Source organism: Panthera tigris, chromosome E3 (genome assembly GCF_018350195.1).
Source record: "Panthera tigris isolate Pti1 chromosome E3, P.tigris_Pti1_mat1.1, whole genome shotgun sequence".
Lineage (NCBI taxonomy): Eukaryota > Metazoa > Chordata > Mammalia > Carnivora > Felidae > Panthera > Panthera tigris.
Window position 1 is genome coordinate 7,423,929 of NC_056675.1, and position 15,853 is coordinate 7,439,781.

At 43.2% G+C, this 15,853-nt stretch overlaps 1 protein-coding gene and 1 long non-coding RNA gene across 11 annotated transcripts in view; one reads left to right on the forward strand and one right to left on the reverse strand.

Moving 5' to 3' along the window:
• The window catches only part of STAG3 (stromal antigen 3), a 28,508-nt gene that overhangs the window by 4,625 nt on the left and 8,030 nt on the right, over nt 1-15,853 (forward strand). For 3 of the 8 annotated variants that reach the window (XM_042970797.1, XM_015538330.2, XM_015538327.2), the window contains 22 exons: nt 2,495-2,591; nt 3,559-3,635; nt 3,934-4,138; nt 4,650-4,801; nt 8,027-8,100; nt 9,089-9,212; nt 9,934-10,032; nt 10,242-10,321; nt 10,951-11,058; nt 11,326-11,440; nt 11,603-11,708; nt 11,850-11,953; nt 12,223-12,315; nt 12,441-12,530; nt 12,790-12,990; nt 13,111-13,181; nt 13,286-13,373; nt 13,853-13,933; nt 14,016-14,108; nt 14,257-14,425; nt 14,550-14,686; nt 15,289-15,390. In XM_042970797.1, coding sequence (XP_042826731.1) covers nt 2,495-2,591; nt 3,559-3,635; nt 3,934-4,138; nt 4,650-4,801; nt 8,027-8,100; nt 9,089-9,212; nt 9,934-10,032; nt 10,242-10,321; nt 10,951-11,058; nt 11,326-11,440; nt 11,603-11,708; nt 11,850-11,953; nt 12,223-12,315; nt 12,441-12,530; nt 12,790-12,990; nt 13,111-13,181; nt 13,286-13,373; nt 13,853-13,933; nt 14,016-14,108; nt 14,257-14,425; nt 14,550-14,686; nt 15,289-15,390 — 2,466 coding nt within the window. Of the gene's footprint in view, nt 1-2,494; nt 2,592-3,558; nt 3,636-3,933; nt 4,139-4,649; nt 4,802-8,026; nt 8,101-9,088; nt 9,213-9,933; nt 10,033-10,241; nt 10,322-10,950; nt 11,059-11,325; nt 11,441-11,602; nt 11,709-11,849; nt 11,954-12,222; nt 12,316-12,440; nt 12,531-12,789; nt 12,991-13,110; nt 13,182-13,285; nt 13,374-13,852; nt 13,934-14,000; nt 14,109-14,256; nt 14,426-14,549; nt 14,687-15,288; nt 15,391-15,853 lie in introns of all 8 variants that reach the window. The other 5 variants (XM_042970802.1, XM_042970798.1, XM_042970799.1 and 2 more) reach the window with 3 other exon arrangements.
• The window catches only part of LOC122234488, a 28,932-nt gene that overhangs the window by 2,264 nt on the left and 10,815 nt on the right, over nt 1-15,853 (reverse strand). For 2 of the 3 annotated variants that reach the window (XR_006212250.1, XR_006212248.1), the window contains exon 2: nt 8,006-8,151. This is a non-coding gene — a long non-coding RNA (uncharacterized LOC122234488). Of the gene's footprint in view, nt 1-8,005; nt 8,152-10,364; nt 10,432-15,853 lie in introns of all 3 variants that reach the window. The other variant, XR_006212249.1, reaches the window with a different exon arrangement.

The window sequence follows — 15,853 nt, forward strand, 5'->3', positions numbered from 1 at the left end:
CTCTTTAGTTACTACTTTTGTGTTCATGCCTATCTTTGCCTTAAGCATTTTGAGCATTTGTTGCCTAGTAAATTGAACCTTTTATTGTTATTTACTGTCACTTTTTATATTTTAAGATAAACAGTTCTGTTTTTTTATTAACATAATCTATACTAGCTTTATTTTTAGTTACTATTTGTCTGATACCTTTTTTATCCTTTTACCTTCAATCTATGTATGTTTGGAGTGTGTCTCCTGCATATAGCGTATACCTAGATTATGTTATTCAATCCATTCTGCCAATCTTTCCTTTAACAAGAGAGTTTGATTCATTTATATTTATTGGCACTATTGATACATTTGAATTTGTTTCTCCCATTTTATGTGCTTCCATTTTGTCTTAGCTTTTCTGTTTCTTTTTCTCCTTTACTTCCTTGCTTTTGGATTCTGTCTTCTATAAGGACTTATGCACACTTTAATTCTAATTGCCCCTTCCAATTTACATGCTGTCTTGTAGTGTTTTATTTGTATCTATTTCCCTTGCCAACAAATTAGACATTGCTGTTTTATAAAGTGTTTGTTTGTATTTACCTGCATTTGTATCATTTTATTTATCATTCCTTCTCAAATCTTCTGTAAAAATTCATTCTCTTGCTGTTCAGAGTTTCTCCTTTAAAATTTGTTAGGTAGAGTTTATTAACTCTTTGTTGTTGTTGTTGCTTGTATGAAATGTCTTTTACCCTTGTTCTTGAAAGGTTATTTTCTGGGTGTAGAAGTCTAAGAGGACATTTTTCTGCTTCAGCACATTAGAAAGATTATTCCACTGCCTTCTAACTTCACTTATTGCTGGTGAAAGTCAGCTGTCAGTTTAAGTTAGCACTATCTACTACAATAATTTGTAATGATGGAAATGTTGCATATCATCATTTAGTATAGTATTCACTAGCCACATGTGGCTGTTGAGTACTTGAAATGTGACTGGTGTGACTGTGGAACCGGATTTTAATTTTCATTTGATTTAATTTTAATAGCCACATATGGCTAGGGGCTTATGGATTAGTTCAAATCTAATTTGTAAGTGGTTTTGTTTGTAAGTGTTATATGCAGATCCTTTGTAAGTGATCTCTTTTTGCCCTGTTTTTGAGATTTATTTTGCTTTTGTGTTCTGATGTTTTGTATAATGTTTATAGGTGTACATTTTCTTTTCCTCTGTTATGTTTGAAATCTATTGGCTTCCAGGCTCTAAAGATTGGGGTCTTTCAACAACTATGGAAAATTCTTTTCAAATACTGCCTCTTCGTCATTCCATTATCTTGTTCTGAAATTCAATTAGACATTAATTAGAACTTCTCACTCTATTCTCCATGTCTCTTAATAGCTCTGTCACTGTTTCTGTTAGTCTGTCCAGGCTGCATTTTGGATACTTTCTTTGATTTAATCTTCTAGTTCACTCAGCTTTTGTTTTTCTGTGTCCAATCTGCCTTTAAACCATTCATTAAAATGGGTTTTACTTTTTTTTTTTCATTTTTATAGATTTTTTGGGGGTCTTTTTTCAAAATTGATTGTTCTTTGCTTCTGGTTTAAAGCTTCACTTTTATTTTTTTATTCATAGCATAATTTATAATCTGTGATAACTTTAATGTTTGAAATCTATGAATATGATTCTGCTGTTTTTTCTGCTAATTCTTACTTTCAGTGCCTTATTTCTTTACTAAGTTTCACACTTTGAGCTGCTCATTGTCTCTTGGAGTTCTATACTTTGGACCCTATATTTTGGAGTTCTATATTTTGGAATTCTTTGGGGCCTGAATTAAAGGTGTGGTTTGTTGGTTTGTTTGTTTGTTTGTTTGTTTGTTTGTTTTTAAAGGTGTGTTTTTAAGAGAGGAACCTGCTTGGCTTGGCTGTAGTTGACTGGGGACCCTCCAGAATCACTTTGAATTAAATTCTCTAATTGAGAGTATTCTGATCGTATAGGGAGTGTGGATCTAGACTGCAAATCTAGACCTGAGAGCTGACTTACGGTTATGAATTTTCAAGGGCGAGTTCTTTTTTTTCCTTCCACCCCACGTTAACGTCCTAACAAGCTGGTGTTCATGCTGTCCCCTTCTGACCTGTGGGTTTATTTTTCATTCCTGTTTTCATGCTAACATGACTTTTTGCAGCACCTCGCTTTATCGCAGGAGCCTCCTTTTGGACCTCTCTTCTTGGAAAGCCCAAAAGCTCGATCTCCTATGCTCTGCATTCCATGCAGCTATCTGGACAGAAAGTCATGGTTCCTGGGGTTCCATAGAACCCTCAGGGCAAGAATCAGCTTCCTTATCTCCCAGGATTGCTACCCTCACTTCATTTTGGGCCTATACGGAATTCTACCTTTCATTCCAGTTCAGCAATACGTTTTAAAAGATGTTTTTAACATTTTAATCAGAAGTTTAGCTGTTTCAGTTGGTACAATCATACAGGATTTCCATTCTGTCATATTGCCAGAAATAGAAATCATCCACCTTTTTTTTCCTAGTCTTTGGTGGATGAGTGGCTGGATACCTACAAGCAAGACCAGGATGCAGGATTCCTGGAACTCGTTAACTTTTTCATCCGATCTTGTGGATGTAAAGGTAAGGAAACTCCTACCCCTTTCTAATCCCTAGCCCTTTGCTCCTATGTTATAGAACTTTTGCTACATTTAGATGAGTAGGACTAGGAATCGCCTAAATAAAGAGAGAAGGTTAAGCATATGAAAAGTTTCACTGATTTGACCACATTGTAGATTGGTAAGTAGGAAAGTGGTCCAGTTAGGGAACTATGTTGGTTTGGTTTGGAGATAAGACCCTTTGGGGAAAAGTAACTAATCACACTAATGTGAGGCCAATGATACTCACAAATTTGAAAATAGACCATTAGACATCTTTTAGTCTTCCTATCTTTAGATGAAATCATCCTTCATTATTCCCTATTTCTCAGATACTTCCTTCCATATTTCTCCACTGAAGCTGTGGATTCCCCAGATCCCCACAGGTCATGACCTAACTTATTGGGGTAAGATAATCTCAGGCAGGTTGTGTTATAAGAATCCAGAATTTGTGTGGTTTTTTTGCTTTATTTATTTTTTATTTGGGTTTAAAGAAAAAAATTGTAATGTTTATTTGTTTTTGAGAGAGAGAGAGAGAAACAGAGTGTGAGCAGGGGAGAGGCAAAGAGAGCCAGAGACACAGAATCCCAAGCAGGCTCCAGGCTCTGAGTTGTGAGCACAGAGCCCGACATGGGGCCCAAACTCATGAGCCATGAGATCATGACCTGAACCAAAGTTGGACACCCAACTGACTGAGCCACCCAGGTGCCCCAGGATTTTTTTTTTAAACTATTCTTTTCCATTGCTTGATTCCTTTGGGTTTTCTAGAAAGGTTGCTTTAACAGCAGATACACAGTTTGATGGCAGCAGGTTTAGGACTGGGATTTAGGTTTTCTGATTCCCCACCTATGCTCTTTTCAGTATATTTCCTAGCTCATCTTCAGGTGTATGTGCAAATGGTCACAGTGTCCTGTTATTTTTCTTGTAACTACTTCACCTCCTCCATTCCTCAGGCAATGTAACCTCCGAGATGTTCAAGAAGATGTCCAACTCAGAGATCATCCGGCACCTAACAGAACAGTTTAATGAGGTGGAGGAAGACCATCAGAATTCTCTTGCCACACTTATTTCAAAACACAAGGCCCATTATCCCCTTCTTTCTAACTGTGGGAAATAGGATAGCTTTTGGAAGAAGGAATTCAATCTCTTGGGGGCAAAAGGGACCCATAGATGTTATCTGAATATGCCTCTGAAGTTGAGAATAGCAGGAAATGAGGTATAACAGAGAAAGATTTTTACTATACTATTGGGTTTTGACATCCAAAGTCCCTATGGTTTCATAGACTTGGTAGTACTTTTTCTCATTCAGTTCATAAACCCTTCTATAGGATTCAGGAGAGTATCCCCTGACAGCACCGGGTCCATCCTGGAAGAAGTTCCAGGGCAGTTTCTGTGAATTTGTGAAAACATTGGTCTATCAGTGCCAGTATAGCCTCCTCTATGACGGCTTCCCTATGGACAACCTCATCTCCCTGCTCACTGGCCTCTCAGACTCCCAAGTCCGTGCCTTCCGTCACACTAGCACCCTGGCTGGTGAGCATTCATTTTTAGTCTATAAATGTTCTTTTGGGGATTTCCTGTGTTCTCTGGTCTCTGAATTCTTCTTAGCCTTTCAAGCCCTGGCTTCTTTTACCCTGAACTTCAACCAAGTTTCTCACTAGTAGTATTGCAAAAAAGGATAGATTACAGTGACAGTTTCCAGTCTTAACTTGTTTCTTATAGCTCAACAGCTGGGAACATGCTGAGGATTAAAAGAAGCCCAAAAGGGGGAGAAAAAAATGTCCAGAACAGTCTTAGGATTTTAGGGTCACCCGCTCTAGCTTTTCATTTTGAGTCCCCTTCCTTTTTCTTTCCTTCTTTTCTTTCTTTCTGTGGCAGAGGTGGCAGCAGCCATGGTGGGTTACCCCCAAGTGCCCCACTCCCTGCTTCCTCCTCTTCTTCCCACTGGAACCACAAGATGCTTTTTTTTCTTCCTTTTTAAAATCTGTCCTCCCTCCTCTGACCTAAGTAAAAATTCCCTTTTCTTGTTTTTCCTGGCTCAAAGCCATGAAGCTAATGACCTCCCTGGTAAGAGTTGCCCTCCAACTGAGTCTGCACAAAGACAATAATCAGCGGCAGTATGAGGCTGAACGAAATAAGGGACCAGGACAGAGAGCTCCTGAGCGACTGGAGAGCCTGTTGGAGAAACGCAAAGAGGTAAAAAGTGTTCCCTGCCTCTTCCCTCCCCCTCTCTCTCTCTCCCTCTCTCCCTCTCTCTCTCTCTCCCTCTCTCCCTCTCTCCCTCTCTCCCTCCCTCCCTCCCTCCCTCCCTCCCTCCCTCTCTCTCTCTCTCTCTCTCTCTCTCTCTCTCTCTCTCTCTCTCTCAGCTTCATCCACTGTTGCTGAAGCCCGTTTTACCCCTGCCCACACACTTCTCTCTTGTAAGGCACAGGCCCCTAAGCAACCTTTTGGGTCATGAACAGTGGAGTCTGACAGTAGTCTAATAGACCCATCCTGTCAGAGGTCATTGCATGCTTATCTTGTTTCTGGGATGTGATCTCAATGAATTAGTTCTAACTCAGAGTAAATTTTAGAGTTCTTTATAATCCCACTTTTGCTTAGTTTCCATTATCTACATTCATTACCAGGAATGTTTTTAAGTGCTGTGCTTGCATCTCATGCAAGGAGTTAATTTTTGACTTTCTGGTCAACTATATAGTCTGGAGATCACCAGAGTATTAAAGGCCAACCACTGATGAGGGAGGCCAACTGTTTGAGGACTGGAAAGTGACTGGCTTTTCAATCACTCCTGGACTGTTCCAATTAGCTACCAGTTCCATGGCCTTATATAACTTCCAAGCTTCCATTTCCTTTTCTTTAAAAAAGGGGATAATTCTACCTTTTTATGAAGATTAAATAGATGGTGAGTGAATAGTCTGGCACATAGTGGACACTTGGTTTATTTCCTTTTATACTTAAAGACAACTGGAGGACATAAGCCCTAACAAAATCTTTTACACTGATTAAACCCTCAAACAGCTGTGCCTGTCATGAGACACTGATTTTCCCCCTACTCTCTCTTAGTAATATCTCTTAGTATCTGAGACTCCTCCAGCATGAGGTTGGCAGGACTCCCCATGCCTAACCACAACAATTGACTGTCTTCTCACCCCTCACCAAGATTTCTTCCATGGTAAACCTTCTTTCCTTACTCTCTCTTACTATTTTCAATGTCAGTATGATCTTAAACCTTATGTGTATTAGGTCTGTCTCATATCCTATGTATAATACCGTGAATCTTTTTTTTTTTACTTGTCTAGGCTCTTGCTTTATCAGTCATTATTTCTCTTTTTGTTTTTAATCCCTCTCTCCCCACTGTTCTCTTCACTTAGAAATGTCTGTAGGCCTTTGAATCTTCCCTTTACTCTTCCTCTCTATGAACTACTCCATTTCTATCCTTTTTAGTATTTTCTTACTTCCTTAATATCCAACTGAATCCATTTTTTACTACCTAGCTTGTCTCCCCATTTTTCTTTGAAATTATTCTTTCCAAAACAGTGACTTTTTTTTTACTTTTTTTTTTAACGTTTATTTATTTTTGAGACAGAGAGAGACAGAGCATGAATGGGGGAGGGACAGAGAGAGAGGGAGACACAGAATCAGAAGCAGGCTCCAGGCTCTGAGTCATCAGCCCAGAGCCCGACACAGGGCTCAAACTCACGTGCCGCGAGATCGTGACCTGAGCTGAAGTCAGACGCTTAACCAACTGAGCCACCCAGGCGCCCCAAACACTGACTTTTTAATCCCTATAGTCAGTGGTCTTTTCTTAATTTCCTTTTTCCAAACTTCTGTAGAAATTGGTACTGATGACAACTTTTCCTCCTTCTGTCCCTCTCTCTCTTTTCTTTTCAATATGAAATTTCCCAAACATTCTGACAGAGAGAAACACTGGCAGAGTGAACATCATATACGAATTATCTAGATTTAACAACTAATATTTCATTATATTTGTTTCTTCTAATTTTTTGTTATTTAAATTTTTTTAAATGTTTATTTTTGAGAGAGAGAGCGAGCGAGAATGAGTGGGGGAGGAGCAGAGAGAGAGCGAGACACAGAATCCGAAGCAGGTTCCAGGCTCTGAGCTGTCAGCACACAGCCTGAAGCAGAGCTCAAACCCATGAACCGCAAGTTCATGACCTGAGCTGAAGTCAGACACTTAACTGACTGAGCCACCCAGGTGCCCCAATTATTTTTTTATTTTATAGTAAATTATATATATACTGGTATTTCCACCTAAAGACTTAAATATGTTCTCTGAAAATTATTTTAAAACTTATCATCCAAAAAAATTATTCCTGCATTAACTCAATACCATTTTCACATTCAAAAATATTAATTATTCCTTAATATTTTCTAATTCCAATTCATATTTAAATTTCCCTGTGTATCCCCAAAATGGCTTTTATATCTGATTAATTCCAACCAGGATCTAATTAAGGATTATGATGCATTGCATTTGTTGTATTTCTTAAGCCTCTTTTAACCTCTGCCTCTCCCATCCCCCCCCCCATATATTGATTTATTGAAGAGGTAGGGTCAGTTGTGTTCCTTTATAATTCTGCTTCCTTGATATCTATTCATCTAATCCAGGGTTTCTCAACAATGGCACTGTTGACCTGGGGCCTGTCTTGACATTGCAGAATGTTTAACAGCATCCCTGGACTCTATCCACTAGATGGCAGTAGTACGCCCTCCCATTAGTGACCACCAAAAATGTTTTCAGAAGTTGCTAAATGTGCCTTGAGGGGCCCTAGTTGAGGACCATTGGTCTAATCTCTTCCTTTTCTTCTTCTGCTAGGTTTTCTATTTCTATCAAATAAACTGCATTTATTTAAAAATTCATGTTCTCTGGGGCGCCTGGGTGGCGCAGTCGGTTAAGCGGCCGACTTCAGCCAGGTCACGATCTCGCGGTCCGTGAGTTCGAGCCCCGCGTCAGGCTCTGGGCTGATGGCTCGGAGCCTGGAGCCTGTTTCCGATTCTGTGTCTCCCTCTCTCTCTGCCCCTCCCCCGTTCATGCTCTGTCTCTCTCTGTCCCAAAAATAAATAAAAAACGTTAAAAAAAAAATTAAAAAAAAAAAAATAAATAAAATAAAAATTCATGTTCTCAATTGTAAGTCAAAAAATCTGTGTAACTACCAGCTAGTGCCTCTGAATAGCCAAAAATAACCAGACCCAGAGGTGATATTTTTTCCAAACACAAAGAATCCTCTGAGTCGGTGGTTGACTCTACAGCTTCTTCCAGAATTTAGAAGGTTGAAAAGAAACCTAGGATATCAGGGGTTCAGATTATGTCCTGTAATAAAAGGAAGTAAGTGGAAGTCATACTTTTCTATATACTTTTGGGGCACAAGAAAGATTGACCTGTTACTCCCTGTCTTCCAGCTCCAAGAACATCAAGAGGAGATTGAGGGGATGATGAATGCGCTCTTCAGGGGGGTCTTTGTGCATCGGTACAGGTGAGTGAATGCGCTCCTCTCGTTGAAACAGCTGGTCCTTGGTTATGGAATCTGTAAACGTAGCAAGGTGTCCCTCCATTATAACCCTGGTAATTTGGTTAGTCCTAGTGCAAATGCAGCTGGAGCAAAAACTTTGACAACAGATGTTTTAAATTAGTAAGGTTTAGTTCACCCCCAACTCCAGAGGCTCTTGTAAGCTCTTTTGGGAGAGAAAATAAGAGAATAAGGCACTGTTGAGTATTATTCTGCTCCAGCTTTGCCTAAGATCTTCCCTTCCCCATCTTCCTGGAGCTGGAGACCTGAGAAGACCACAGCAGAGAGACAAAAGGCAGGGCTTTTCTGAGCATTTGCAACTTGGCAGGCCTTTTCCTAGCGCAGCCTGCTGTTTCACTGGGCTAAAGGCAGGGGAGTTTTACACTGTTTAAAAGAACTGGTGGAATTAAGTTAAAAATAGCATCCATATTTTTTTTCTCACTGTTACCTAGATTTCAACCTCTGCCTTTCCAGAACTCTTCAGCTGATTTAATATTTTCTTCAAGTGGAAATTTGGCCAACAGTTAAACTGACTTCCAAAGTCAGTTTTAAAAGGGGCATGGAAAATAAGCTCAATTATTTTATGCAGTATTACAAAAAAAATGTTAATTTTTTATTTTTAAATATTTATTTGAGAGAGAGAGAGAGAGAGAGAATCCCAAGCAGGCTCTGTGCTGTCAGCACAGAGCCCATCATGGTGCTCAAACTCACGAATTATGAGATCATAATCTGAGCCAAAATCAAGAGTCAGATGCTCAACCAAGCAAGCCACCCAGGTGCCCCTAGAAAATATTTATTGTTTATATATTTACATTGGGAGGGAAAAATGAAAGGCTTGGAGCATGTTGTTCAGTCAAGAAAGTAGATTCTTCTATGGCAGGGAGATGTCTGGGTGGATGGAAAGTGAATTTAGAGAAAGATGGTGATAGGGGTCAGTTTATCTCTCTGTGCCTAGGGACATCCTTCCTGAGATCCGTGCTATCTGCATTGAAGAGATTGGGTCTTGGATGCAAAGCTACAGCACATCTTTCCTCACTGACAGCTATTTGAAATATATTGGCTGGACCTTGCATGATAAGGTCAGTGTTGAGTCAGCTTCTTTTCCTCTGTTACCCTCACCATCTTCCCTGTCTCAAGACACCACAGCTTTTCCTGGCCCTGCTGCTTAGGAGCTTCACTAGTGATCAGCCCATCAAGACAGTGAACCTCAAAACTCCGCAGTATTGGGGAGGGTAGGATGAGGTAGAAGAGAGAAAGATATATCCAGGAGATGAACACCTTAAAACCAGAGTAGAGAAAAACTTTCCCTAGAAAAAAGCAAGAAAGCTATTAATGGATTGGTGATACAGGTGCTAGGGTGATAGCCAAAAGATCCTTTTCTTTTTTTTAATGTTTATTTATTTTTGAGAGAGAGACAGAGGGTGTGAGTGGGGGAGGGGCAGAGAAGGAGGAGAGAAAGAGAATCCCAAGCAGGCTCCACAATGCCAGTGCACAGCTCAACGCAGGTCTCGATCCCATGAACCATGAGATTATGACCTTAGCTGAAATCAAGAGTTGGACACTGAACCAACTCAGCCACCCGGGTGCCCCAAAGATCCTTTTCATTATGATTGCTAAATTCTGCTGTGATCTTTTCATTTTTTTATATAAGAAGACAGCTGTCTGTTGTCTCTGAGTCACCCCAAAGTCCTCAGCATAGAGGACACCAAAGCCCAGAAAGAGTAATCTGAGAGAGGGGCATGGAAGCCCAGTGGGGGTTGAGTAGAGGAATAGTTAGTCATATTCCATTTTCCTCAATAGCATCGCGAAGTCCGTCTGAAGTGTCTCAAGGCTCTAAAAGGGCTGTATGGCAGCCGGGATTTGACTGCCCGTCTGGAGCTCTTTACCAGCCGCTTTAAGGTAAAATTGGGACAGTATTCCTGTGCTTGGCTCTTTCTTTGGTTCCTGTTTCCCTCACCCCATCTTTCCATTCCTATTGCTCTTATGTGTCTACAGCTATCCCAGCCTCTGCCTACTCATTCTCTTTAGGAATCTCTCAAATTCTAAGAGAGCGTAATGATTTGGGATGGATACAATGAAGTACTGAGCAACGTTCTCTCTCCTTATAGGACCGGATGGTTTCCATGGTCATGGACCGAGAGTATGATGTGGCGGTGGAAGCTGTCAAGTTACTAACACTCATCCTTAAGTGAGTCCTGGGGAATGGGGAGGCACGCATCTCAGACTTCTACCTTTCCAGCATTAGGCAGGCCCTTCCAGAGTCCTGTCCCTCCGCTTGTCACAGGTTGACTCTTCTTTCTGTAACAGGTTGAAAGACAGGTCATTCCTGAGTTGCAGGATCTCCAGGGGGGATATTTCTTATCTTCTCTAACTCTCCATACTTTTCTGTTTTCCACTCTTCATTTAAAAGTTCTTGGGCGCCTGGGTGGCTCTTTCGGTTAAGCGTCCGACTTCGGCTCAGGTCATGATCTCGCGGTTTGTGAGTTCGAGCCCCGCATCGGGCTCTGTGCTGACAGCTCAGAGCCTGGAGCCTGCTTTGGATTCTGTGTCTCCCCGTCTCTCAGCCCCTCCCCTGCTCATGCTCTGTCTCTCTCTGTCTCTCAGTAATAAATAAGTGTTAAAAAAATTAAATATTAAAAAAAAATAATAAAAATAATAATAAAAGTTCTTTGTCAGCTAATCCTCATTGATTTTTGTTGTTGTTGTTCCTCTTTTGGATTGTTCCAAATCCTTATTTGCCTCTCTGTGTTTCTAGCCCTAGTTGTGCTAGGGGACATCCTTCATATCCACCTGCTTTTTCTCCTTTTCTCTTGGCAGGAACATGGAAGGGGTGCTGACAGATGCAGACTGTGAGGGCATCTACCCAGTTGTATATGCCTCTAACCGAGCCCTGGCCTCTGCTGCAGGGGAGTTTCTCTACTGGAAGTGAGTAGGGTCCTCTCATTTGTTCCTTTAACACCCTCCTGTGTTGTTTTTTCTCCTGTGTCTGCTGCTGCTCTTCCCAATGACCACCCCACATACCTGTTAAAGTCTCTCTTTTGTTGCTTTCCCCCTCTTAACTCCTTGAGGCTTTCCTTGGCTCTGCACCTCTTTTCCTCACACGTCTCCTTGGACTCTTTCTTTCTTTCATGGAGATTATTCCACTCCTCATTTGCTCCCGGGTGTGCCCTTTCCCTGTGTTTGTTCTACCAGGCTCTTCTACCCTGAGTGTGAGACTAAAATGGTCAGTGGGAGAGAGCGACGCAGAAGTCCACGTGCCCAGAGAACTTTCTTCCACCTTCTGCTGTCCTTCTTTGTGGAAAGTGAGGTGACGTATGGGAAGGAACTATTTGGCTGTTGTGCATAAAGACCTGTGAGTAGAAAAGGATGGGACTGGCACTACAGGAAGGAGAGACATGGTTTGTCAGTAGCCACTTCCCAGAATTTTCTAACATAGCTTCAGTAACTTAACATGTACCTTCTTCCACAGCTCCATAACCATGCTGCTTATTTAGTAGACAGCCTGTGGGACTGTGCAGGGTCTCAGCTGAAGGACTGGGAGAGTCTGACAAGCCTGTTGCTGGAGAAGGACCAGAGTGCGTGCCACCTGGTAGCTGGAGGAGGGGTCATTTCCCCCATGAGGCATAGGTGTCCTGGGCAGTGGGGGAGTTGGGGTGACTTGGGAGATGGAGGGGGGCTAATTTGTTATTCTGGTTTTCATCCTCCTGCCAACCCAGACTTGGACGATGTGCAGGAGAGCACATTGATTGAGATCTTGGTGTCCAGTGTTCGGCAAGCTTCTGAAGGTCACCCACCTGTGGGGCGGATCACTGGGAGGAAGGTATGGTGTGAAGGGTGGGTGGGTTGGTTAGCAATAAAAGTCCAGACAGGTATGGTCTATCTTCACCCTCAAGCCTTGGGTTAGGGTGCCTCTTCTCTGCCCCTCAAAGAATTCTGTTTCTAGAAAAATAAATTTGAAGGAGGTGCCAAATGAATTATCTTTTCCTTCCTGGGCAGATGAGATTGTGGGGAGGAGGGATACACACGCACTCCCTATGGACCTAGTGTTTTTCCATATCTTTCCCTATACCCCCAAATGACTAATTCCAGGGCTTAACCCCGAAAGAACGTAAGATCCAAGCCGATGACAAGGTGAAGCTGACAGAGCACCTCATCCCCCTGCTACCCCAGCTCCTGGCCAAGGTAGAGCTGCCCTACCATTCAGTACCTGGGAATGAGAGGTGAAAGGAAATGGCCCCCAGTGAGGACTGGGAGTAAGACTTAGCATACATTAGCTAGTGATTAGGTCTCCCTCTCAACCCCTACAGTTCTCAGCTGATGCGGAGAAGGTTGCTCCCTTGCTCCAGCTTCTTAACTACTTTGACCTCAACATCTACTGCACGAGGCGCTTGGAGAAGGTGAGTAGAGAGGAAGGTAAAGTTCCTACACCTTGCTGCTTTCTTGGTAGGACCAAAGGTTCCACTGCCAGTATCTGGTTCTCAGGAACCCAGGTTCCAGAAAAATCAATAAGCCTTCCCTTCCATAGGCATCTTCCCCTTGAAAGTTAATGCTTTCAATCGTATTTCTCCTCTCCCCCAACCCCACTCCCCTCCAGAAGACTTGCCCCCTCTTTTCCTTGCCCAGAGCACTGTGTTCTCCCATCTCTTTTTCTGTCAGCACCTGGAGCTGTTCTTGCAGCAGCTCCAGGAGGTGGTGGTGAAGCACGCGGAACCCACGGTGCTTGAGGCAGGTGCTCATGCCCTCTATCTGCTCTGTAATCCTGAGTTCACGTTCTTCGGCCGGGTAGACTTTGCCCGCAGCCAGCTGGTGGATCTGCTGAGCGACCGCTTCCAGCAAGAACTTGAAGAGCTGCTGCAGGTAGGAACTGGGGCTGAAATATGGGAAGCCCCAAACTTGGGTCCGAGGGGCCGCTAGATGGGGAATGTGGATCTATGCGTTCTTGGGAAAATCCTGTTGTGGACCTTTTCTCTCCCTCAGTCGTCCTTCCTAGATGAGGATGAGGTGTACAGCCTGGCGGCCACTCTGAAGCGCCTGTCTGCCTTCTACAAGTGAGCAGCTCACCTCCCATTCCCTCTTCCTATTTCTACTGGTGTCTGTGGTGGTGATTCCTCTCATTCTGTTCCTGCATCATGTTTCCATCTCTTCCCCAAAGTGCTCACGACCTGACTCGCTGGGAGCTCTATGAGCCATGCTTCCGACTCCTCCGGAAGGCTGTGGACACAGGAGAAGTTCCTCACCAGGCAAGTAGATGAGTCGGAGATGTGGAGGCAGAGGGGAGTTTTTAAGGGCCCTGTGTCCCAGGTGGCCGACTATCCCAGGCAGTTCCAGTCCCAGGGGTGCAGAGGAGACACAAGAGGAAGAGCATGTGCATATCTTTCCTTCAGTTCCACTTTAGAAGGTGAACTGTACTTTCCAGTGCCTGAAAACAGCCATCCTCTCTGGTTCCCGGGGAGTCAAGGATAATGTTGAGGGATTCTAGGAGACATCAGATAAATAAAGAAGAGGTGGCATTCCTGTCCAAGACAGAATGCTCTGAAGATTGTACAGAATCAGATCTTTTTCCCCCAGAGAAGGAATCAGGTCTCTTCTAATCTCATTTTCTCTCTTCACTCCTTTGTGTGTGTTGCTTGTCTGTCTTTTCCTTTCTCTCTTCCTCCCTCTTTCCCTTTCTGCCCTTCACTCCTGACTCCCCCATTTTTGTAACATTTGGTTGTTACAGGTGATGCTGCCAGCCTTGACTCTTGTCTATTTTTCCATTCTGTGGACACTAACCCACCTTTCTGGATCAGGTGCTTCCCAGGTGAATATGGGTCTGAGTAGGGAGAGTGGGAATGGAGGAGCCTGTGTCTCCATTCCTCCTCCTCAAGCCACTGTCTCCACAGAAGCAGCTGTTGAGTTTGAAGGACAGGATGGTGGCATTCTGCGAACTCTGCCAGAGCTGCCTCTCAGATGTGGCTTCTGAGATCCAGGAGCAGGTTAGCATTTCCTCAAGTGGGACAAAGGAGGCATGTCACTTCTCATGGTCTGAGGAAGCCTTGTTCTAAGGAGAAATTAGCTGTGTAATTTCTGTCTTGTGAATATCCTGTCCTCTTCAAGCATTCTTTTTTCTCCCCCCCCCAACAGGCTTTTGTCTTATTAAGTGATCTACTTCTCATCTTCAGCCCTCAGATGATTGTAGGGGGTCGCGATTTTCTTAGACCCCTTGTCTTTTTTCCTGAAGCCACGCTCCAGTCTGAACTAGCCAGCTTCCTCATGGACCATGTCTTCATCCAGCCTGGAGAACTGGGCAGTGGTACAAGGACTCTATACCTGGGGCTCAGGAAGGGTCTGGGGCTTGGGCCTGCCTCAGGCATATAAGGGCAGGAGTCCTAGATCTGTGGTTCTGATCTTTCCATTCTGCTTTTGATGTGAGCCAGGTCATTCCCAGGAGGATCATTTACAGATAGAGCAGCTGCACCAGCGGCGCCGCCTCCTGGCTGGGTTCTGCAAGCTGCTGCTTTATGGGGTGCTGGAGATGGATGCAGCCTCAGATGTTTTCAAACACTACAACAAGGTACAGTGAGGCGTCAGGCTGAGCGAGCACAGCCACGACTTCAGATGCTGGAACACTGCAGGAAAGAACGTGGCAAGGATGACAGTACCAGGCTTGAAGAAAAGCAGGAGGAAAAAGGCAACAGGAGTTTAGAACAAGGGGACAAAGAGGAATTGGTAGTAAACAATTACAGAAAAAAAGCTGTTAGGAAATTAATTGGAGAGAAAGTAAGCTTATTCATCCTGTCCAGAATCTTTGTTTTTTTCTGTGAACCCAGTCTCCGTAAACTGGGGTAATATAAGAAGAAAAAAAAAAAAAAAAGAATGGAAGACGTGTACCTCAGTTGCCTTAACTCACCATTGTATTGATTTCTGTTTACTGTGAGCACTTCTTCCCAAGAAATGGGCTCTGAGCAGAATTTCTTCCCATATTTATTTGCCTAAACTCTGAGGTCTTCGGGCTTTGACCTATTGGTCTAGTCTGAGTTGTTTTATACTTAGATTCATGTTTCCTGACTTAACTCACTTTAGGAAGGAGACATGATGAGAAATGTAAAGGAAGAAACAACAGAACCGGTCTTGCCCTGTGGCCAAACGATATCTTCTTCATTTCCTGTCCCTCAGTTCTACGGTGACTATGGTGACATTATCAAGGAAACATTAACTAGAGCAAGGCAGATTGACCGAAGTCATTGTTCCCGAATCCTGCTGCTGAGCCTCAAGCAGGTACTCCCTTCTGCCTGGAATACCTCTGACCTGTGATATGCCTTCCCTGTAGCCCACAAACTCTCTGCTCACCCTCAGCCATTTAGAATGTGAGATCCTTAAGGAACTTTCTAGTTTATTTTGACTCTTAACTTTACTTGACTGTCTTCTTCATAACTAGTAAGTCTGTAGAAACTATTAGGTGATGGGCAGTTTCCCCAACTTCATAGAAATTGAACTATCGGGACATAGGAGCACCAACAATAAAGCGATAGGAAATACCTAATTTTTTTCTGCCCTGTTCTCTGTCAGTCTCTTCAGTTACTAGGGACATTTTTTTTTTAACATTTATTTATTTTTGAGACAGAGAGAGACAGAGCATGAACGGGGGAGGGGCAGAGAGAGAGGGAGACACAGAATCGGAAGCAGGCTCCAGGCTCTGAGCCATCAGCCCAGAGCCTGACGCGGGGCTCGAACTCACGGA